General features: G+C 35.4%; 2 protein-coding genes across 2 annotated transcripts; both read right to left on the bottom strand.

The window, feature by feature from the left end:
* Positions 1-4650: 4650 nt before the first annotated feature.
* Positions 4651-5668, bottom strand: LOC114490167 (olfactory receptor 1052-like). The gene has a single exon (XM_028504096.2). It carries the CDS (start codon positions 5666-5668, stop codon positions 4682-4684), a length of 987 nt encoding a protein of 328 aa, XP_028359897.1. The 3' UTR covers positions 4651-4681.
* A 6586-nt stretch (positions 5669-12254) lies between these two features.
* Positions 12255-13238, bottom strand: LOC114490165 (olfactory receptor 5AS1-like). Its single transcript, XM_028504095.2, has one exon. It carries the CDS (start codon positions 13212-13214, stop codon positions 12255-12257), a length of 960 nt encoding a protein of 319 aa, XP_028359896.1. The 5' UTR covers positions 13215-13238.
* Positions 13239-24450: the final 11212 nt, after the last annotated feature.

The following is a 24450-nucleotide window of genomic DNA, read 5'->3' as shown; positions in this document are numbered from 1 at the left end:
TGATGACCCTTTTTTTTGTTCCCCCATTAGACCCCCCCCCCCCTTCCCTTTGGTTACTGTCAGTTTGGTCTCTATTTTAATACTCATCTACAAAACAAACCAGCAAGCAGAATATAATCCCTTTCATGTTCGATTTTTCAAATGTGAACCCAGTGACACCAGCTTTCCCTAAGTAACTTGTTCTTTCTTTTCACTTTCAATCTGTCTGTGTCCTTGTATCTCCTATAAACAGTATATATTGGCTCTCAAATTAGGTCATTTTGCCCCCACCCTGCTGCAGGGCATATTTGACAAATATGGGACATATTTGGGACATATTTGATTGTCCTCAATGGACAATTGAGGACAATAAATTGTTGCTGACATCTTGTGTTAACCCACAAAGAACAGGGTGCCCACACAACAAAATTGCTCTGAGTCTAAAATGGTAATAATGTCAAAGTTAATAAACCTTGATTGAGTTCGCTGATCTTTGTTTTTGTATGTAATATTTGGCAGAACTGATTTTTCATGGAGCATCTGTTAGATTTATATTTTTCCTTCTGACCTTCATTCCTTCCTTGTAGTATGCTATTAAATTAATCAAGATGTCACTATTAAATTTGGTTTTCTTAATCTTTTATCTACGTATTTTGATTAAAGCTTGTATAGCGTGCAAGATAAACTTTAATATATCTTTTTCTTACTCAAATTTTTTAAAGAGGATCCAAGATAGCAGCAGAGTAGGTGGAAGTTACACTCACCTCTTCCCAGAACTAAACTGGAATTAAAACTAAAATATAGAAAAGTCAACCTGAAAACCAACTGAAGACTGGCTGAATGGTATCTTTCTAAAAAATAGTAATTTACCACACCTAACGCTGGGAAAAAACCTTCAACAGTTTATTTACTCTTTTCTACCATTTTTGTCATTTTTATCCTATATTTTGCATCACTCAGTTAAAATTCCCTTAGAAAATCAATTTTAGTGTGGGTTTAATCAATAAATATTTTTCAGTTTATTTTTTATTCTATTTGACATATAATGTTATATTAGTGTTACATTTATAACATAGTGATTAGATATTTATATACTACAGTAAGTCTTGTACCCAGATATCAACACGGATAGTTATTATATTACTGACTCTACCCCTTATGCTGTGCTTCATACCCCATGCCTTACTTTATAACTTGAAGTTTGTACTTCAGGTTCAGTCAATATTTTTAAATATTTTTGCATATTTACCTTTGTGGATGCTTCTCTTTATTATCCTCTATATTTACATTGGAATAGTTTATTTTTGCTTAAAACTTTTTTTGCTCTTTCTTATTATAGAGTCAGAAAGATTCTCTCCACTTTTGCTTGTTGATAATATCTTTATTTTTCATGCCCATTTTAAAAGATTTTCCCCCTGGAAATAAAATTTTCAACACTTACTTTCTTTTCCTTTCATACTTTAAAAATGTCAATTCATTTGCCCCACATTTTATCATTTCTTTGAAAAATTGGCCCTATATCATCCTGTTGCTTTTTTGACAATGAAGCATCTGTATGTGGGTTTTTCTGCATTTGTTCACTTTGGATATTCTGCCCTTCTTGAATATATCTGTTGAAGATTTATCAGCTTTGAAAAAATTAGTCTTTTTGTCTTAAAATATTCATTGTATCTATTCTCTCTTCTTATTCTGGGGCTTAAACTACATGTATTTCACACCTTTTGACTATATCACACATGTATCTCTCATACTCTGCTTTATCTTCTAATGTTTTTCTTCTCTGTGCTTTAGTTAGAGTAATTTATATTGGCTTTTGTTTGAAATTCTTAATGCTACCTTATGCTTTGATACCCTCTAAATTCTTCTTTTGAGTTCTTATTTTCAGCTTTTGTGGGATTTTTTTCATAACACCATTTGTTTCTGTTTTTTAAACAGCTTTAATGGATGTAATTGATGTTCAAAACACTACACATATTTAATATATAGAATTTGGTGCATTGGGGCATATGCACACACCTGGGAAACCATCACCAAAGTCAAGGTGATAAACAGTCATCACCTCTAAAGGTTTCCTCACGTCTCTTTGTTTTGTTTTCTTGGAGTAGGAACACTTCCTAAGATGTGTAACCTTTTCACACATTTTAAGGACACATTACAGTATTTTAACAATAAACAGTGCATTATACTGCAGATCTCTAGAATTGTCCATCGTGCATAACTGAAACTTTATACTCATGGAACAAGCGCTCCCTATCCCTCCCCCACCACCCGGAGTTACTTACACTCAATGCCTTCTGCAGCACTCTTAACAATAACCAAGATAGGGAAACAGCCCAAATGCCCATCATCAGGTGAATGGTTAAAGAAAAGGTGGTGTATTCATACAGTAAGGTATTAGTCAACCTTAAAAAGGAAGGAAATCCTCCTATTTGTGATAACATGGGTTAACCTGAAGGACATCACACTAAGTGAAAGAAGCCAGTCACAGCATGATTCCACTTAGCAGAGGTTTCTAAAACAGCAAATTCATAGAAGCAGGTTATAGAGTGCTTCTGTTTAAATTTACTTATTTCTCTCTTGAAATATTTCATCTTAGAATGTCTTCTCTTTTTTCTTTATTTTCTTTAATATGTTAAGCATAACATTTTTGAAGTCTTTTTCTAGCTCTCTATATAGCTCTTCTATGCTTTGTGGTTCTTTTTGCAGGTTTTTACACTTTCTGACTCTTGCATATGAACACAAGTTTCATAGAACGTGGAGATGATATTACTTTCCGAGGAGGAGTGTTTCATTTTTCTCTTTAAAAAGGCATTGAGGAAGAGATGGTAGATGAATAATCAATTACTAATTGAACAGAGACTGGACTTTGGAGCCAGACCTCATTTTTCTTCTGATTTGTGCCTGTTTCCATTGTGCAGATTTCCCAAGGTGTTAAGAGGTGGGTCTCTGGCCCTCACTCTGCTTTTTCACCTGCCCTTAAAAATGGAAGAATGATCAGTTTTAGCTTTTTGGAGGTGTGAACTTAGCCTCTTGCTTTGTAGACCTTCAAACCACAGCAAATGCCTTGAAGGGGCTGGCCTCCTGCATCACCCAGGCCTTTAGCTGTGGTGGGACATCACCAAACAAGCCCATACAGCCTGGACGATTTCACTCTGTCTTTCTGGCTCAGTCTGAATATCTGGAGTCTGAATCTCATGCTTCCAAAGGAAAATTCTAGCGCTTCTGTGTCCGACTTAGAACAGCATCAAAGTCTCTCAGGTGTTTTCGGGATACCTACATTACATTTGTGCTGAGTCCCTGTTAGCAGGACTGTGTGTCTTCAAAGCACAGCAAGAGTACAAGGAGATTTCAGCCTGCTTCTGTGGCCCAAACCAGATTCATGCACTCTCCACTCACCCTCTTCCCTCCAATTTCTTGTGGGACAAAATAACTGTGTGTTTAAGCTTATATATATTCCAATCCATCTTTGAGCCTATGTAACTGCTTACATATAGCTCCAGTGTTGTTCTTTTCCCAAGAGCAGTCACAGGGCACAAGTTCAGATTCAGAAGGTCCTCCATCAAACTATTTAATATTTGTATTGTTTCGGACACCACCAACCCGCTTCCTAATTTCAGAAGTTGTCCTTGTAAGTCTGTCCATCTATTATCTATTGTCTGTCTGTTGTCTTTCTTTATCAATCTATTATCTATATATCATCTATCATATGTATCTATGTATCTATGTATCTGTCTATCTATCTATCTATCTATCTACTTACCTATCTATCACCAGTCTGTCATCCATGGTCTGTCTGTCTCTCTTTATGTGTTTGACCCAGGTCTTCTCTGGCCCAGAATATGGCTAATGCCCTAAAAGGAAATATCATCACATATGAAGAAACCTACAAAGTACCTGCCAAAAGCTTTACTGGTTTCTGAGAGCTTGCAGAAATCTCCATGCACCACAGGCCTGCCTTTTTGAGAGTGCCCTCACTCAGTGAGATGAAAGTCAGCTCACCTCTCCATGTCTAGACCTCCCTGAGTTCTAAACCGCCCCATTTCTGTAAGAGCTACTTCATTTTATCAACAGATAAAATCTGTATCATGTCTTCTTTTTCTTGTTATTTTTCCACAAATGTGATTTTTATCACAAGCTACTCCATCCATCCAAAAGTAAAAATGTTTTACCATTTTATAAGCCCTTTCTCCTATGTTTTCCTAACTTTTGATCTGAAACATTTTTATTGTTTATTATATTACAGTTGCCTTAATTTCTTCTCTTTGCTCCACTCCTCTGAGCTTACCACTTACTCCCTCAGTCTCCACTCCGTTGTCCATGCCCAAGGATCACTCATGCATGTTCTTTGACTAATCCCTCCCCCTTTATTCTGCCATCCCCCTTTTCTCCTCTTATAGCAGTCAGTCTGTACGATGTCTCCTTGTCTCTGGTTCTGTTTTGCTCATAAGTTTATTTTGTTCACTGGACTCCACTTATAAATGAGATCATATGGTATTTGTCTTTCACTGACTAGCATATTCCACTTAGCATAATAGTTTCTAGTCCCATGTATGCTTTTGCAAAATGTTTTAAACTTACAGAAGAGATTTAAAAACAACACAAATTTCAAAATAGGTAACTATCATTCATGTATCACATTTCATGTAGGAAGATACCTCGGTTGTAGTTCCACTTTGATCCCATTTAAATTTAAAGAAACTATCTATTTGCAGGTTAATGTTATGTTTGAAAAGGCATTTGACAAAAAGAAGGGAAGTTGGAGCTCTTTTCCACATATTGACCTTTTTGCTGCATCTTTCACATCCTTATTCCTTAGGCTATAAATCAGTGGGTTTAGCAAGGGGATGACAAAATTATAAAACACAGCAGAGACCTTCTCCTGTTCCAGGGAATACTGAGAGCTTGGCTGCATGTAACTAAACGTTCCAGACCCGTAGAATAAGGTCACAGCAGTCAGGTGGGAGGCACAAGTGGAGAAGGCTTTGCACCTCCCCTCAGCTGAGCGAATTCTCTGGATGGCAATGATGATGCGGGAATAAGAGACCATGATGATGATGAAAGTGAACACTGCAGTGATCCCAGAAAAGACCAAAAGCAGCATCTCATTGTTACGTGCATCAGAGCAAGAGAGCTTGAGAAGAGGGGGGATGTCACAGAAGTAATGATTCACAATGTTTGGACCACAGAAGTCCAGTTGGAGCAGCCCTATTGTTTGTGCCAGTGCATTAATGAGCCCACCCAAGTAAGATGCCAGGACCATCTGAATACAAACTCTTTGAGTCATGATGACTGTATACAGCAAGGGATTAGCTATTGCTACATAACGGTCATAAGCCATCATGGACAGGAGGATGGCTTCTGTGGTTACATACACTGCAAAAAAGAAACTCTGTAGAACACAGCCAGAAAATGTGCTGGACTTGTGTTTTGATAAGAAATTGACCAGCATCTTAGGGGTAAAGACAGTAGAGTAGCAGATATCACAAAAAGAGAGGTTGCTGAGAAAGAAGTACATTGGAGTATGAAGCTGGGCATTTACCCTGATCAAGGCAATCATCCCCCAATTACCCACCAGGGTCATGAAATAAATAAGGGTGAAAAGCAAAAAGAGGGGAATCTGCAAATTGGGATTTTCAGTTAAACCCACCAGAAGGAATTCCTTCACACCTGTGTGATTCCAACCTGCCATGCTTGCAGGTTTAGTCAGCTGTTTAGTTGCAGAACAAAATAGTATCACTAAGATGAAAAAGAAATGACGATTTCATCCATGATCCAGTATCCATAAAATCAAGGAGCATTTGGGTTTAGCCTGTAGTTAGAGGAAGAGAAGAAATTAACTTTAAGCAGTGGACTTTATGTGTGTTAGATAACCCATCTATAACAATTAACCCCACTGCAACTATTTTATTCCTCATTTCTCAGTTTGCAAAACATGAAATTGGAATAAAGAAGTCCTTAGATAATGAAAGTATTAATATTTGAAACTGATATTCATACTCAGATATGCCTTGTGCCAGGCCTCTGGCTCATTCTATGGTAATTACAAGTCCTCTGATCAAATGAACCACAAAATGAATGACATTCTGTGACAGCATTTTTTTTTGTTTTTCTGTGCCTGAACTCTTCCTATTTTTCACACCCAGTTTACTTATGAAACCAACTTTCACAGTATTCAACCCCCTCCTTTACAAGTCTCAAGCATCAAAACTTTTTTTGCTTCATCTTCTGCTTGTAAGATCAATGACTGTGCTCTCTAAAGAGTTGAGACAGGAAAAGGGCTAGAGCAACCTTTTAATTTGCTATTTACTATTAAGGCCTATCAAAACATAACGGTGTATTTTAACTCAAAAATTATTCCTTTTGCTATTTGCATCACTTCACTCTCACATCTTTGGTATTCTTCAGGATTAAAACAACAAATCCAGAAACCCAAAGAAGAGAGGCAAAGTGTTACTATGAGGTAACAAAATTATCTCTATCATGACATAACTATATCAGATATGTTCTGCTTTCAAAAATGTAGGCTTCAACTTAGTTTCACTTGGTTTTTGATGACATAATACCCATACAGCAATATTTATGGTTAAATACTAATAAATTCATTCATGTATACTTTCATATGTCCTGTCAAAATATATTAATTAGTACTCTGTGCTGAAAAAATGCTGTTTGCTAGAGATGAAGCAGTGAATAAGAAGAATGTCAGGCTTTCCAAGAGCTTATGTTTTATTAAGAGAACAGATGCTTTTTGATATACTGCCCTCAATGATGATAAGTACTGTGAAGAAGAGTCAAGAATGGGATGGTAAATAGTAAGTAATGGTAGATACTCTACTATATAGTGTATAACTTTCCCATTGCTACTATAACAAGTCATCAAAAATTAGTGGCTTAAAATAACAACCATGCTTTTTATGCAAAGAACTGTGTTAGGCATTAGACACCTCAAGAATGAGGTATGAGTTGTGCTCTCATGGAAATGGAAGTCCACTGAGGTCAGGATTTGGGTGAGTTTGGGATGTTGTCTTCAGGGTACTTTTAAATCAAAACCAAAATATTTATTCTGTAAGTATATAAGCTCACCCCTCACAAACTGAGATTTTAATATATATGTATTATTTATATATCATCCTGTTTCTATTTTAGATCGGTGGATTTGGGAAGCACAACAAATCCAAATTTAACTGTATCCTAGGGACAGAAGGAATAACTTATTGAAAGTGGCAAGATTTTTTTTTGTTTTTAATGAAACATTTTTAATGCCATAAAGAAACCTGTGTAATAAAACCAGAATGTAAAAATACAGAACCCAGAAATAAGCTCAATTAAAAAAAATGGAGGTGAAGGAAAATTTGTATGATTTTTAATGACACACTTTTTCTTTTCCAAGGCTCCTTAATGTAGTGGGAACACCACATCATGGGAGGATATTAGAACTAGGCAAGATTGAGTTCCAATATAATTCTGCCCTTCATCTGCTGTATATTTTGCTTCTCTACAACAAGTCATTAAAAAAGTAACACAACAGAGTTCATATAATTTTCCCATTGATCGTTTAGAGAAAAAAGGGAAAATGTGGGGTTCTTGTCAATTGAACTACCATAGATTTCAAATAATATATGTGAACTGACATGATGTTGATGGAGAAGACTCAACAACACCAGGACACATGAGAAACAGACAGGACTTCAAAAAGTTGGTAGTACGATGTCTAGTAACAGCTTTATCTATCAAGCTCATATAGAAAACTATAAATACAGAAAAGCATTACCAGGGATCAAGGTATAATTTTCTCTTACGCTGTTAGAATTATAGCTAGAACACAGATTCCTTCTGTCACTAAATGTTGGACTTTGATACTTCACAATGTAATCTTCCTGATAAAATAAGAGGCTGCTTTAGAATACTGGTAAGCATGAGAATTCTCTTAGGGAAACAAATACCCGAATCACATTTTAATAGTGTAAGAATATGCTCAAATGCAGTTTTTCCAACTGTCAGATTAATATCTTGAAATGCCAGGATGAAAAAAGGTATTTATTTTAAACATATGAAATTCATTTATAGTCATTTATTTTTGATTTATGACTCCAAAAAGGCATTTGAAAACACAGAATAATGAGTTATCAAGGACACAGTTGCTGATAAAGATGTTGGTGAGAGAAATCATAAAGTGTACAGCATTTATCATTCTACTGAAAAGTGAACCCAAGCAAATGCCTATCAACAGAGCTAATGGTTTTCAGTATAATGATCTTGCTATACTGTAGGTGCATAGTCATTAACCCAACTTGAATTTGCTATATGGTCTCATGCAGCTTTGTCCACAAAGTATTGTTATGTTAACATAGTATTTATAAATGAATTCATTTTAATGTATATTATATATCCTTCACTGTTCATACTATTGCTCATGTTATTTTAGGGTATTATATAAAAATAAATATATAACTGATTTTTATGTGAAGTATGTTATATGTATGTAAATTAATAAGTATATAAACATACTTTAAGATAATGTATAATAATGCAAAGTAATGTATACTGAGTGGTTTATGATTTAAATTGTGTACCAGATGAAAAAACAAATGACAAACAGAAAGTTTAACAAACAGTCATCACAGATAAAATATTTAAACACCCACTATCAACAACTTTGACATCGTGAAAAATCCAAAACTACATAGCTTAGATAGTCTGACTTAAAAACAAAGCATGCTGATTTGAGACTATTTTATTTGGGCACACCAGAGTTGCAATGGGAAGAACTAACACCTTGTTGTGGCAAAAACAGTCTTGTGCTCAGGGATTTGAGTGTCTGTGAGCACACCCAGGTTTTTCGCCAATAGGGCAGGCATAGTGACAGTCAGGGGATTGAAACTTATTCTTCAAATATCCCTAGTGGAATCATAAAATAAAACTAGATGTAAAAGATTTCCAAAAACTATTATCATGTAAGATTGGAATGAAATCATTTTCCTTGTGATATGCTAAAATGCATTACAGTTCTTAGATATCCCATTTTCATAGAATATTCAAAATTTGCCATAAATATACAAGTAGCTTTAGGCTCTATATAAACCAACTATTAAATACATAAAATGCAGACATTCTCACATGCACAAATATTAAATTGAGATATTATGGAAAAATTTTGCCCTTTTCACAAAATAAGAATATATGAAAGAAAAATAAAACACAGATTAGGAAATTTTATGGCTTTTAGGGAATCATAATAGCTGGTAACAAATTTTTGCAGTGTGGAGATAACAGGAAATATCAAAAGCCAAAACAGACCCACATCATCACCTCCTAAACATACTCACAACTCAGAAAAGGCAAGAGTAAGCAGAGTATCTAGAGAAGACCACATTATCATGATTCTTTAAAGGGCTTATCACCGAGGGTAGAGAGTTTTATGTGTGCTTTCTTTTCTTTTGGTGACACAACCTGTGTCTCTTGGTGTAGATGGAATCTCAGATGTCCACAGGTTGGATCATTAGCATCTTCTCAGGTGTCTTGGGACTGGGGCTAATCAGAGTAGCAGGTTCTCTCAATAGTTATTCAGTAGATGCCTCTGCTTTCACTTGAATAAATTGTACCCCTTTTAAAAATCAAACAATTTTAAAAATGAACGTGCATTCTAAAAGTCAAACATCTTGGATAAAGCACAATACAGAGACTAAATGCTATTGCAAGAATTAAAGAAATGTGTTCCAATCCCATGCATGTTGCTCAAACAAGTGTTTGGATGTTCTGATGATGAAATAAGTGAAGCTGGGTTCTTTGTTTTAAAGTAGGGACATTCATGCATGCTGTGGCTACCTCACTGATCCATTGTAAAATTCACATAAATTATGCATGACATCATGCCCCGAATATTTTGACACCAGTTCATATTAAAGAGCTATGAGTATACACACACATAAAATTAGTTGAAATGTATGCTCTCCTTTGGGAGAATTTATATAAAATGTATGTTCTCCCTCTGTGTAATAATTCAACAAGCATCCTGGATCTGTGGACAGTGTGGAAATTTTGCATATATTTCACATAGGTGTATTAGCTTTTTATATAATTTTATATTTAGCTCTCTTGAATCATACAAATAATATAAACATCTGTGTGTTTGGAAAGTGTTGTAGATGGTTTTGTACAGCTCTGCTCTTAATTCATTAACATGTCTTGGGTATTTTAGTATAATAGCAGAGTAAGTTCTAATGTAGGAAGATAAATAAAGTGTGAAATCTTGGGTCAATCCAAATATTGTATAAATTTAAAGTATTATGACATTATTATATGGTGGTGAAGATACTGATAAAACATTAACCTGTCTTTAGATACAAAATGAAAGATATTACCATATCATAAGAGAAAAAACTTAATTAGAACTAATAGCAAAGTGTCAGTTAAAAGCTAAGGAGAGACTTCTCCAGCATACTTAACAGTGTTTGCAGCCCCCAAAAAGGTTGTATTCTCAATTAATACTTCCTATCTTCCTCTTTATGCTATCTGTGTGGCAAACATTAGCTCATCTGTGTCAAAAAACATATTTTTATTTCTGAGGAAAAATGTATAAATGTATTCCTTTGAAGATAAATATATTTTAAATATGATCTGCAAATTATTTGTCTTCTCACACTAGAAAAATTGGCATTATTCAACTCTTTCCAATCACTCACTTGCCCCACCCCCAATGCTCAATGTCAATGAAATAAATGTACAGAGTTATCCCATAGACTTTATTCATGACCTCAATTAAATGCACATAATTTTGTAAAGGAAACACCAGTTTTATTTTATTTTTTTAAAGATTTTATTTATTTATTTTGAAAGAGAGGGGAAGTGAAGGAGAAAGAGAGTGAGAGAAACATCAATGTGTGGTTTCCTCTCATGTGGCCACCATTGGGGACCTGGCCCACAACTCAGGTATGTGCCCTGACTGGGAATTGAATCAACAACTTTTTGGTTCACAGCTCACGCTCATCCACTCAGCTACAGCAGCCAGGGCAAGGAAACACCAGTTGTAGTATTTTAACTTTGTGTATTATTTTTATGACTGAAACATAATACAGCTTCTCAGCAACCTGTCTCCTCATACAAGCAGAAAAATAAATCTCATGACATGTAATTGTCATAAATACCTTTCCTTCTTCTAACTTCTTCTCAAGTGTGGTTTATTTTGTAAAACATATATTCAAGTTTAATTTTATATTTATTTTATTAAAATTATGTTAATTGTCTCTGTTTATGGATACCATCAGAGGAGATCTTAGAAATAAATGGGAATTGGGGTGATAATGCAGAACAAGATGAACAAAATCACATCTGGGATGTTCTTACCAAATTATTATTCTGACTTATGTTCAGGCAGTGACTTCCCTCTAATGGCTGTATTTGCCTAATGGTCAAAGAAACAGTGCTGAGCAAGATGAGTGATTCCATCCCAAGAAAAATTTTGCCTCTGAAGAGACCTTTGGCAACATTTTGATACGTTTCATTGTCATAAGTAGGTGGATTGCTACTGGCAGCTACTGAGGAGAATCAAGGGACAGTGCTAAACACCCTAAAATGTGCAGGGTGGGCTTCTCTTCACTATACCTGCACCCCCCAAGAAAGAAGTATTGGCCCAAAATGTCAAGTGTGCTGCTTTTACAGGTTCAAAGTTAGATAAACTCATAATAACTTATGGTTTTCAGATACATTGTGGTTTATTTTAAACTAACTTATCTTGGAAAATGAAAAATAACTCTTACATTAAATAGGTCCCTGTTAAAAAAGCTGATATGCTTCCTCATGAAAACTTATGTCCCCCAACTCAATAGAAGATTGACTGGAACTCAGCTCATTTAACAATATTCTCTTCAATGTTTTTTTAAACATAGATTACACTAAAATTAAAAGAATAATTCAAAATAATCTATATACCAGGTGTTATATAGGTATTGAAAAATAAACCAATATATATCCCTTGCTGCCAAGGAACTTTTAATATGAGCACATTGACAGACAAGTCACCATATACATTCAATACAACATGATAAAGTATAGTATAATAAATCAATGTGCAAAGCTAACTGGAGAGTAAAGACTATTATTTATTTTAGTTCAGGAATGTTTCAGAATAGAATAATTTCAGAGGGCACATGAGAGAGAACAAAAACATTTTAAAAGAGTGAGTTTGGAAAGGTATCTTTATTGTTGGAGATAAATTCAAAATAGTGGACACATCAGCACAGTCCTGATAATGAAAGTGGCCACGCCTTACAGTTTGTTCAGTGACTTGAGCTCTCATTCATCTGAAAATCCAGTTTCCTTGTAATCGCTTCTTTGAGGGCGTTTTTTACATCCTTGTTTCTGAAACTGTAGATGATTGGGTTGAACATGGGGAAAACAACCATATAAAACACTGCCACTGTCTTATCGCTGTTTAGGGAGTAGCTGGTGGCGGGATGTAAGTAGGTGAACAGGAGTGATCCATAGAATAAGGTGACTGCCATGAGATGGGAAGCACAGGTGGAGAATGTTCTGCTTCTGCCACCCGAGGGCTTGATGCTCAAAACAGTGATGAGGATACAAACATAAGAGAGGAATATGACCACGAAAGTGCTAGACTGGTTGAAGCCACACAAGACAAAGAGCAGAAGCTCATTGACATGGGTGTCTGCACATGATAAAGCCAGGAGAGGTGGGATATCACAGAAAAAAAGGTTGACAACATTGGAGCCACAAAATGGCAGTGTGAATGTGAGGCAGACATGCACCACGGAAGTCACACTTCCACTGAAGTACGCCAACACAATGAAGCAGGCACAGACTCTCCTGGACGTAAGTGTAGGGTAGCTCAGTGGCTTACAGATGGCTGCATAGCGGTCGTATGCCATTGCTGCCAGGATAAGGCACTCAGCATCAGCAAAACAACCAAAGAGAAACATCTGTAGTGCACAACCATAGGGAGAGATGGTTCTCCTGGATGTTAAGAAATTCACCAGCATTTTAGGAGTGACTGCTGTGGAGTAGCTGATGTCTAAGAAAGACAAGTTGCTGAGGAAATAATACGTGGGGGTTTGTAAGCTAGAAGTGATGTTAACTAGGATTATTAAGCCCATATTTCCCACCACAATTAGTGTATATATGATGAGAAATACCAAGAATAAAGTGACTCTGAGAGGTAGATAATCTGTGAATCCAACAAGTAGGAACTCAGTTGGCATGCTATAATTACTTTTTGACATCTTTCTTTTCTTGTTTTTCTCATCCAGAATCGATGGTGTAAGCATACATGAGTTCACTTGAGTAACCAATGAACCCATAATAGCTTCATTCACCCTTCTAAAGCAACAAATACAAGGATAATAAAATCATAGTCATGATATTTTTCATGACCTATTTGGTTTGTTTTCATTTTCATCATTTTGTTTACAGAGGTAACTGTTGATACCTGAGGATGTTGTTCAGAGGTGGTGTTTGGAGATGTGGTAACACTTCAGAAGCTGAGTGCATCAGGAGCTGAATTTGCGCCTTACAACCTGGAAGGAAATGAATGTGGCTCAGTTGAAAAGACCTGCTAGAATTAAGAGAACTGGCAACATCCTTAGAGGCAAATCTCAAGTTTTTCAATCCTAAAGTCATATTCTTCCATGTAAAATAATGTAGAGTTGAGAGAAGTCCCAGGAAAAAAAAAAGAGCTCACCTGCAAACTAGACAATTCTACAGAAGACTATCTGTGATCTTGGAAGATAGTTTAGCATACCAGCTAAGAGCCCAGTAGCTATGGAAGAGTTCACTGGATTCAAATCTTAGCTTTGATCCTTACTGATCATGTGACCATAAAGTTATTTAACAACTATGTGATGGTTAGAGGAAAAATCAGCAAATAGTCATAGGACATTTATGTAACTGGTACATAATAAACGCTAATGGGACTATTTGTAAAATAAAGCTTATTTAAACAAATAAGTTGACCTTTGAATTTCTTTTTAATTACTTAACCAGCAGCTTGATATAGTAAGGCTGTTTTCTCAAACATTATCTAATCTCTGGCATTGAGGATACACAATCTGACTTGCCTATAAAGAAAAGCCATTGAGGTTTTGTTCGTGTGTTGTGTACAAATGCATTGCTTAACATCAATATATTTTAAAATGTGCTTATATTTCTTCCTCTCTGTAGTTTATGCCTCTTTCTTGTAGGGGAACAGTTTGTTTCAGCCTGGCAAATGTGACTCAGCTCTGTATGGAAAACCTACACAAGCAAAGTGGTTGGCAGGAGCCAGACCTTCAAACTGAGTTTTCCTGTGGGAATCAGGCTTAGAATGCTTACAGATTGTTATGGCTTGCTCTTGCTAAAACTCCATCACCCTGGTCTAAACTAGCAAATGTGTACCCTTTGTCTTCAAAGTAATTCCCAAAGCCTGTGTGAATTCACCCAAGGACAGAGCTAATCAGCTCACCGCCATTCCCCTCTGCATGTTATTTTCATTTCCTTGATTGTACCTAAAATGTAGACTACAATGTTCTATGCAATAGATAATAAATCTTTCTCTGATGGAAGCTCCAAGAAAAATAATAAAAGCCTGTCTAGGCAAGGGTCAGGGCATTCTCCTTTGGAGACAGTGGCCGAGGCACTCATAGGCTCTCTCTCCCTTTAAGAGAGTAGCCATGCTGTTCCCTTTTTCTCCACAGGATTGCTGTCACCTGTGCATTCATTTTCTCTTTCTGCCACAACAAGGTGGAACTCTGCTGTCCGGAGTCTGCCACACTTTCCTATCTCCAAGGTATGATACTGTCTGGTGTGAGGTCCCAGAAACATTAAGTATTTTGAAGAACGACTATATCTGTAGTTGTTAATAGACTTTTAAACTGGGGCAATGTGGGAAAATATATATTATATAGCCAGGGGAAATAATCAAGAAAGAAGCAGAATGGGTGCAAAGAAGAAATAAGTTATAGGAGAATATTCAGCAAATATTCCAAGATCTGTAGTGTGGGAGGTGATTTGAGTGAGAAACACTGTAGTGAATAATAAGGCAATAAATAATGAATCTCTATTCCATCTGCCATGCCTGGTAAATATCAGAATGCCCCCTGCCCCCCCCAAAAATAACCCGTAGTCTTCTAGATGCACTGAGGTCAGTCTTTGGAAACCAGATCTTAAAAAGAAAGAACTGGACTGGGAAAAGATGAAAGGGGATGTTTGGAACTATAGTGAAGGAATCCACACTTAAAATAAAAGAGAAAAATAAGCTCATGTTTCTCTCCCATGCAAATGCCATTTAAGACTGATTTTCTGAAATAGTGTTTAAAAATTAATTCAATGGTTAAAAAACCTGTAATTAATTTGCTGTAATACATTCCATATTAAACTTACATAAGGAATTTTCACTTGTTTAATGGTTAAGAACTCAATAATCATTAAAAATGTTTCATCTAGAATGAATAAATAATGAAAGCTTAGGAGATTTCTATGCCACTGGTCTTCAAAAATTTTACCTAGGAAGGTATTGCTATAATTATTGGCTTTTATTACAAGAGTAACAACATCTACACTGAGACTGCCAGGTCACCTGGTTTGCCTGCCTATGAGGCTGGATTTGGTATCACAGGTCCAGAAGAGAATATAACAAGGAAGATTATGAACAAGTAAGTAAATGTCTGGAGACCTGGGCTCTAAAACACTTCCACTACTAAAAGTCATGTCATCTTTATGTCATCACATCCTGATTTCTACAATCAGACCTACTCTGTTTATCATATGGAACCATCATTTTTGAGGGAAAATGACACTATGCATATTCTAGAGCTTCATATTGTGATGTTGAAATATTTTCTACTGCTGTAAGAATGTTATCAGATATAATTATAAATAGGATGTTAATGATAGAAAGAACCTCACCAATCTAATCCACACCTTTTTTTTTAGGTGGGTGACTAAGTCACATCCACAGTAGCATCCAACAAATGACTTGTCTGTCCACTAGTGATGTTAATCAGTATCGTATACATCTATAAGCAGGTTATGGCACCAGAGTCTGCCTTTCCTTCCTTGAGACCCCAAGAGGCCTGAAACCTGTTTAGACGGTTTGTTGAATGAGAGAATCAAATCCCAGAACAATTTCATTTCATATGCATGTCACTTTATTTTTAACTCACATTTAATAATATTAATTATTCACATTGTAACACATTATATACATAATATACATAAGAACATTAATTTTTAAAATTTTTATATAACTTAGAACTACTTAAGATTTTTTTCATTATATGTGTTTAATTTTCAAGTGAAAAGTTAGTTTTCTTTAAAATATTAATTTCAAATTGTATTACATTGCAATTAGAAATGGTAACTCCTTTATACTAAATTTTATAAATTTATTGAAATCTATAGATTGTAATCAATGGCTATAAAGGAGTAATAGATTCTGGGAAAGAAAGATTAAAATGTTGATATGAAAGTTTGGTTTTTTCATTTATAATACTTACAGATTATAAATTTGAGGCATGGAGACACAAAATGAATTACAAAATTAGTGATACAACATGTTAAGAAGATGAAAGTAATATAAAAATCAATAAAATGTAAATTATTATAGGGGTTCTGAAATAGGGGCATGAGGAAACAATCAGAAATTATGATCAAGGTAGGTTTCAGTAAAAAGTTGGCATTTCCCCCTGCCCAGTGTGGCTCAGTTAGTTAAAGCATCAAGGGTTTGGTTCCTGGTCAGGGCACACACAAGTTATGAGTTTGATCCACCATGGGGGTTGGTATAAGAAGGAAGTCAAGCCCTGGCTGGCATAGCTCAGTGGATTGAGCATGGGCTGTGAAACAAAGTGTCGCAGGTTCGATTCCCAGTGAGAGTACATGCCTGGGTTACAGGCCATGACCCCCAGCAACCACACATTGATGTTTCTCTCTCTTTCTCTATCTTCCTCCCTTCTCTCTCTAAAAATAAATATATAAAATCTTTAAAAAAAAGAGAAGTCAATCAATGGAAGTTTCTCTTTCTAACTGATGTTCTCTGCCTTTCTCTCTCCTCACCTAACCTCAGTCTCTCCCTCCACAATTGAAAAATGGGCAAAGGATCTGAATAGAAACTTCTCCAAGGAAGATATACAGATGACCCATAGACATGAGAAAAGATCCTCAACATCACTTGTCATCAGGAGATGCAAATTAAAACCACAATGAGATACCACCTCACATCAGTCCAAACGGCCACCATTAAATCAACAAACAACAAGTACTGGTGAGATGTGGAGAAAAAGGAACCCTAGTGCACTGTTGGTAGGAATTCAGACTGGTGCAGCCACTATGGAAAACAGTATGGAGGTCCCTTAGAAAACTAAGTGCTGGAAAAAGCCTAAGGGCCCATCAGTAAATGAGTAGATCAAAAACTGTGGTATATTTATACAAAAGAATACTAGCTAGAAGGAAGGAAGAAGGAATTCCTACCTTCTGCAACAAAGAGCATGGATGGAACTGGAGAGCATTATGCTAAGTGAAATAAGCCAGTCAGTGAAAGACAAATACCATATGATCTCACCTATGAGAGGAATCTAATGAATAATAAAGTAATGAACAAAATAGAACTGCAGGCATGGGAACATGGGGCAGACTGAAAGTGACCTGAGGGAAGCAGGGAGGGAGATAATGGTATAAAGAAGAGGCAGGAACTAGACCAAGAACATGTATGAATGGCCCATGGGCATGGACAACAGTGTGGAGATTGTCTATGGGAGCCTGAGTTGGGATGGGCAGAGGAGGGCAAGAGGGAAAAACTGGGACAACTGTAATAGAATAACAATAAAAATGATATTAAAGATGTCCTTGGGTAAGGATAAATAAAAGTTGACAGTTAGACAAATATTTCCAGGAGAGAAGAGTGAATCATTAAGTATAGTATATGGGAGGAAGTGTTCATTCAGACAGAGGGTATGTCTTGTAGAAGGGGCTGTGCTGTTTGAGCGGGAAGAGTGTTGTTCTAAGGAGGGGAAAGGTAACTGTAATGTCAATGGAGGTAAGAGCTGCAGAGAAAAACAAAATGGAGAAGGTGCCTAAAGTCAGCTGAACTTCATCTCATAACAACAGTTATTTTTCAGGAACATTTGCAGTGGTAGGGTCACATTGGTAAAAGTGAAGCAGAGAGCCATAAAAATATCTGGAGCAAGTGAGAATCAGGCAGATGGAAAAGTGGTTAAAGTAGTGTCTGCCAGACTTTTTTATGTCAAGTTCAATTTCTTCACATTGTAATAAACTTATACAGTGGTATAGAACTATATATATATCTCTCTATAAATAAATATGTCTCACCTTAAATGGAAAAAGAGTATGTACTATTTTATTTATACATAATGGCATCCATCAATATGTTGTCTGCACCAATTATTACCCTGGTGTTTTGGTAGTAAATTTCTTTCCCTTATTTTTTCAATATCTTTTCTTTTATTTAATTTTTAATTTTTTAAATGTATTGATTTTGGAGAGAGGAAGGGAGAGAGACATGCACACCATCATTGGCTTGTTGTCCCACTTATGTATGCATTCATTTGTTGATTCCTGTATGTGCCCTGACCAGGCATTGAACCTGCAGTTTTGGCCTATCAGCATGACACTCTCACCAACTGAGCTGCCTGGACTGAGCTCCATGTATTTTCACTGAAATGATTCTGTAAAGAAGAGTTTTTCATTCTTTTCTATGTTTGTGTTCATTGAGTTAGCTGGTTTGACCAATGTGTACTAGCTGGGGATGATTTTGTTCTTTGGGTTTGTTATCCAATACTACCATCATTTTTCTTGCTCCAATTGTTCTAGCTTTGCTAATGAAACCATCACCAAATAGTTCCTGTGTCCTTTGCTTTTTGGACATGTTCTTGTCATTTGTGTTTGCTTGTTTCCACCTCTTAAATTCTGGTTGCACAATATGTTCCAGGCACATCTTATATTTTTCCAGATTCAGCTGCAGAAACAATCACTTCCCCAGGGAGGATGGCATTTGTGAATCAGGGTCTGACAACACATTCTACTTTCATGTGGGCACTGACATTTCTCTGTTAAGAAAACATTTGGAACTTATACTCATTAATCAACATCACCCCAACTATTTTAATTTTAAAAAGACTCTGTTGCACATATTTTCAGTACTTTTAAATTTCTAAATAGTTGTAGTTATAACTTTCCAAATGAAGACTCAACACTATAGTTAAAAATGTTTAGATTTGGGAACCATAATTCTGAGTTTCTGTCCAAAAATATTAACTAGCATTATGATCAAGTGAAAATGTCTTAATCTTTTGGATCCTGTGTCCATGTCTACAAAGTTACGATAATAATACCTGCCTCGTGTGTTTGTGAAGATAATATTAAATTATATGTATTCAAAACACTTTGCATGTTTTATTGATAACTTAATAGGTAGTCAATCATTATTTTTTGTGTTCTTAGTATAAATAGCTTTATAGAAATCTATTACAGTTATTAATCCACATTTATTCTTTTCTCCACTGTTGGGCAATTCCATTAATTATAAGTTTTCTTTGTTTAGTTTTTAAATGTCATGCAGAATACACATTGATTTGTTTCCTTTAGATGAATAACCACAGGTAGTATTTTGGGGCCAAAACTCCAACTTTCCTCTACATATTTGTGGGAAGCATTCTAGAGTGGTCAGGCAAAATTTTATTTCTGTGAGCATTTCCCCTGACAATTGGTTTCATCATAATTTTTCCTACACTTACATCTTCCCAAGATCTATATTTTATAGAGTTTTAATAAATCACAAGTTACCTTATTAATATTTATTTCATTAGTATACACGAGGGGCAATTCCTCCTGCCTGTTTACTATGTGTATACCCATCACTTTAAATATTGAAACCCTGCTTCCAACCAGTGGCTGAGTTTTTTATCTGTACTAGATGGAAATATTTTGAATTATTAAGATTATTTTAATTTATTTATTTACATTTCACTATTAAATATGCTAATATATTATAGGCAAGAAAATGATCCATTGCAGTAATTAATGACCTACTATGAGCACCTCTCATGTGATACTGACTTTTCCAGTAACCCTGAAGCTATGAAGATGAGTAAGATGTGGTCTTTTCCTCACAAGCATGAACAGCCCAGAAGAGGAGTTGGAAGTGAAAACAAGAGTTTACAATCCGATTTTATACTACAATGTTCAGTGATAGAACAATGGAGGATGGAACCCAATATTCTTGAGGAAATTTTCAGGAAAATCTTTAAAGAGGTAGAAATTCTTCATATTGGTCTTTGAGAATTATTATTGTATTGCAGGAGGAAGAATTCTAAATAAAGACATATGCAAGGGTAGGGAGTAAAAAATTTACACCTGCTAACTTGAAAACAGTAAGCCACTTACTACACAGAATCTAAAGTATGTGCTTGGAGACTGAAAAGGCCATAGGAGTGGATGTAAAATCAAATGATTTGTATGAGCAGCCCAAAGAATTTGGATTTCTTATTAAAAGGAGAGAAAATGTGTATCACTAAGGAAAGAATCATGATAGTAAAAATGGAGATATTAAAGGAGAACTAGGCAATGGCAGGAGTCAGAAGACTTATCATGAGTTAGGGTTAGAGAAAGTGTAGACCTGAACTGAGACAGTAGCAATGATACAAACAAGAGGAAACTTGTTTTAAGGTTATTTTTCTTACTTGGAAACTTATTTTAAGGTTATTTGTATCATTGTGTTGTCTTGTTTGCCCAAATGTATCAAAATACTTTTATCCAGAGAAAAAATATATGAAAATAGAAATTGAATACAGGAATAGCAGTGAGATTAGATTAAAATGCTGGATTGGAAAAATTAGAGTGAAACATAAAAATACTAGTTTCCTTGGGTGAGATATAAAATGGTCAGATGTCTGATAAAAGTATAAATGTGTTTCTCACTCAGACTTCCTTAGATACCTTACAGTGGAAAAAATTGCTTTTTAACACCATATGCATCAAAAGAGAACTGAGCTGAAATTCAGAATGCCACTAATTACCCAATGAGTGATAAGGCCCATTTCTACATATAAATATAACTTTTTGTTTTCTTTCTTCCTTTCAGTACTTGGTTACCTGAACAGGTTATAAGGTTCCATTCAGTTATGAGTTTCTATGATTCTGAAAAGAGAACAGGGTGCCAAAAACAGGCCTTCTAGCTCTTTAAAATTCATAAGTTATAGTCTAAGAGTCATTAGCAGAATGCCTAATTTTAAGGAAAAAACAAAACAAAACAAAACAAAATACTTAGAGGCTAACCACATAACCATTCCTCTCATACTGAAACTGCTCCCTACAAAATCTCACCAAATTCTCAGCCATCTTTGGTTTGAATCTTCCAAATAATTTTTTTCACATTTCAGTTGATCTTGGTATGTTATGTATTATAAAATCTCATTACATTGAGTCAAAATATGCTTTCATATAGCTTCTAAGTAATCAAGATACTATAAAGATATGTTTCTTTGATTTTCAAGTACATTTAGTGTAAAACTTTTAAAATTCTTATAACTGTATTCCCTCAACCTCTATAAAACAAATCTAATCTTTCTCTTCTTTTTGTGACTTTTCTTCAATAATAAGAGTCAAATATAACATGTGTGCTGACATTTTCAATTCCATATTTCTCTACCTAATATGTTTTTATCATTGTGTTGCTTAATCCTGCAAAAATTTTGAATATTTAAATACGTAGTATTCATACCTACATATATTACATTGTTTGGCCACTATGAATTAAAGTTGAATCCAAAACCTTAATGCCTTAATCTTATACAAACTGTGTGCAGGTAGATATATATAGATAGACATTGATATATAGATATAGCTGTATATTAACACATCATTCACATGTATTATTAACAGCCTTGCACTTCTCACAGTGGTTTTTAATAGCAGCAAAATCAAACACATACCTTTAGGCAGATTAGAGATCTAAACAAAGAGACCACATTCACTCACATACCATTAAATTCCATTAAATGACTGGTTTAATTCCCAAAAGCAAAAAGCCTTCTCAGAAACAACATCACCACAAAGTACAGAAACAAATGAAGCAAATTTCAGGTAAATACTTGCTTGTGTATATGGTCCTTTAGTGACTGCTGGAGAAAGTATCTTTGTATATAAATGAGGACTTACTAGACTTGAGAAGTTCCTTTTTGTTGTTCTTTTATATTACAGCCTAAAACTATTGAGAAAGTTCACCTTAACAATATACTGCTGGAGTAAGAAGTATCTGAAGACATCTGGATTCCTCCTGGTTTTACCATAACATCCCTAAATAATACCTTCATTTGTAATTTTATATTTTAGGATACCCATTTCCTTTTATTTCACCCATATATTTAATTTAATATGCTCTGTTTTCCTGATTTTTGGTCTAATGACCATGTTCTAAAACCCTTGAAAATGCTATCCTTCCTTTCTCCAAGCCCCACAAGTAGTTAACAATATACCTGCCTGTAGCATCAGTAAATATTTTATAAATGTTTCGGCTTGGAAATTTATGGATACTGAGCAAATTATTTCTCATAATCATTCTTGTCATTGCTTGTTTGCCTTCTGTGTTTCTCACACTGTATATCAGAAGATTTAGTATTGGCAGCAAAAGGGTGTAAAAGACGGACAGGATTTTGGCTCTATCCTGTTGGTAGCGAGAGCTGGTTCCCAGGTAAGTAAATATTACTGTCCCATAGAGGAGAGTCACTACCATTAAATGGGAGGCACATGTGGAGAAAGCTTTATATATATTCCTTGCTGAGTGTGCCTTCAGGACAGTCTGGAGGATTCCCAGATAGGAACTATCCACTGTCAGAAAGGTAGTCACTGATGTTGTTCCAGAGAGGACAGAAAACAAAACCTCACTGTCCTGGGTGTCAGAACAAGAAAGTTGAAATAGCAATGGAATATCACGAAAATAATGGTTAATGACATTGGACTCACAGAAAGACAGAGTGAGTAAGCTACTCAGGTGAGTGAGTGAGTGAGTGAGTTAGCACAACCTAGTAGGTACAAAGCAGTCACCAGATAGATGCATAATGTGGGGGTCATGAGACCTCTGTAGTGAAGGGGGTGGCAAATGGCAACATACCAGTCATATGCCATTGCAGCCAGAAGGAAGCATTCAGTGGTCAGGAGCATGCTGATGAAGGAATACTGAAGGAGGCAGCCGAGATAGAAGATAAACATCTGCCCTGTTATGTAGTTCACTAATGTTTTAGGAATAAAGACAGAAGAATAGCAGAAATCTAAGAAAGCCTAGTGCCAAAGAAGAAAGTATTTTGGAGAATGGAGCTGGGCAGTAGCCATAATGAGTGCCATAACCCAGACGTTGCCCACCACAGTAATGAGATAGATCATGAGGAACAGCAGAAAAAGGACAGCATTCACTTCTGGGCTGTGAGTCAATCCAGGATAATGAATTCTGTGATCATGCTGGAGTTTCTGGCAGCCATTTATGTTACTCCTCTGCAAAGGGTCTGCAAGAGATAAGAGAAAAAAGAAATATAACCAAAGATACAGCTTAAATATGTGAATTCAATTCGCTAGTTTCTGTAGAAAACAGCATACTTTTAAGTCAACAATAATAATGCACAGTATATCCATTTATCACAAGTATGAAAACTTGGCCTGATTCAAAAGTTTACTTGGCTCAAGGTTGCACCAGGAGATAGAAGTTGGCCCTTTGCACCATGTAGGAGTCCCTGAAGAAATTAAAATACACTTGGAGAGTCCTAATAGGAAAGTTTGACAGAGTTCAAGAGCTGGAGCCTGGATAACAGTATAGTCCAGATCCCAGAACACAAGGCAAGGGCCTCATATTTTAAGGAACAGCACTCATTAACATCAAGCATACATACTCAATATTTAATATGTAAATTTCTGAGACATCTAGAAAAATTTTCTCTGTGACATCTTTTCAAGTTTGATAACAAACACACATGACAAATGCATTAAAAATACAAACAATAGATACATATGTAAATATGTGTGTCTGTTATGTGTACACCCACACACATATATATAACATTTAATAAAACATAATATATTATTATGTATAAAAATAAAAAAGTGCAATTTAAGGGTGTCCAGAGAAGAGAGAAAAAATAATCAAATATTTTCTCTCATTTAAATATGACTTATTTGTTAAAACTTGATTGCTCCAGGAAGTCTTTCTTTGCTACTCCAACAGATATTTATCACTTCATCATTTGATAGCTGATAGAATTTTTTATCCAATATCTTATATTGGTCCATGTGAGATCTTTTTTAAATTAAGATTGAATCGGGAAACTTTTCAATATATTTTAATTCTTTCCATTAAAAAATCTCATACCTAATTTTCAGGAAAATGCATTGTATGAAATCACATATAAACCTAGCTTTTTATCCACAAAAAGACACATAATTAAGTTAATTTTAGTCAGGCTTTATACATTACCCAACATACAT

Source organism: Phyllostomus discolor, chromosome 6 (genome assembly GCF_004126475.2).
Source record: "Phyllostomus discolor isolate MPI-MPIP mPhyDis1 chromosome 6, mPhyDis1.pri.v3, whole genome shotgun sequence".
Classification (NCBI taxonomy): Eukaryota; Metazoa; Chordata; class Mammalia; order Chiroptera; family Phyllostomidae; genus Phyllostomus; species Phyllostomus discolor.
Note: the sequence above shows the minus strand (reverse complement) of the source record. Positions and strands in the feature narration are given on the sequence as shown.

What these genes read in the sequence shown, in the direction of transcription:
- LOC114490167 (XM_028504096.2), bottom strand. Translation starts at nt 5,668, where the DNA reads ATGGCAGGTTGGAATCACACAGGTGTGAAGGAATTCCTTCTGGTGGGT.
- LOC114490165 (XM_028504095.2), bottom strand. Translation starts at nt 13,214, where the DNA reads ATGTCAAAAAGTAATTATAGCATGCCAACTGAGTTCCTACTTGTTGGA.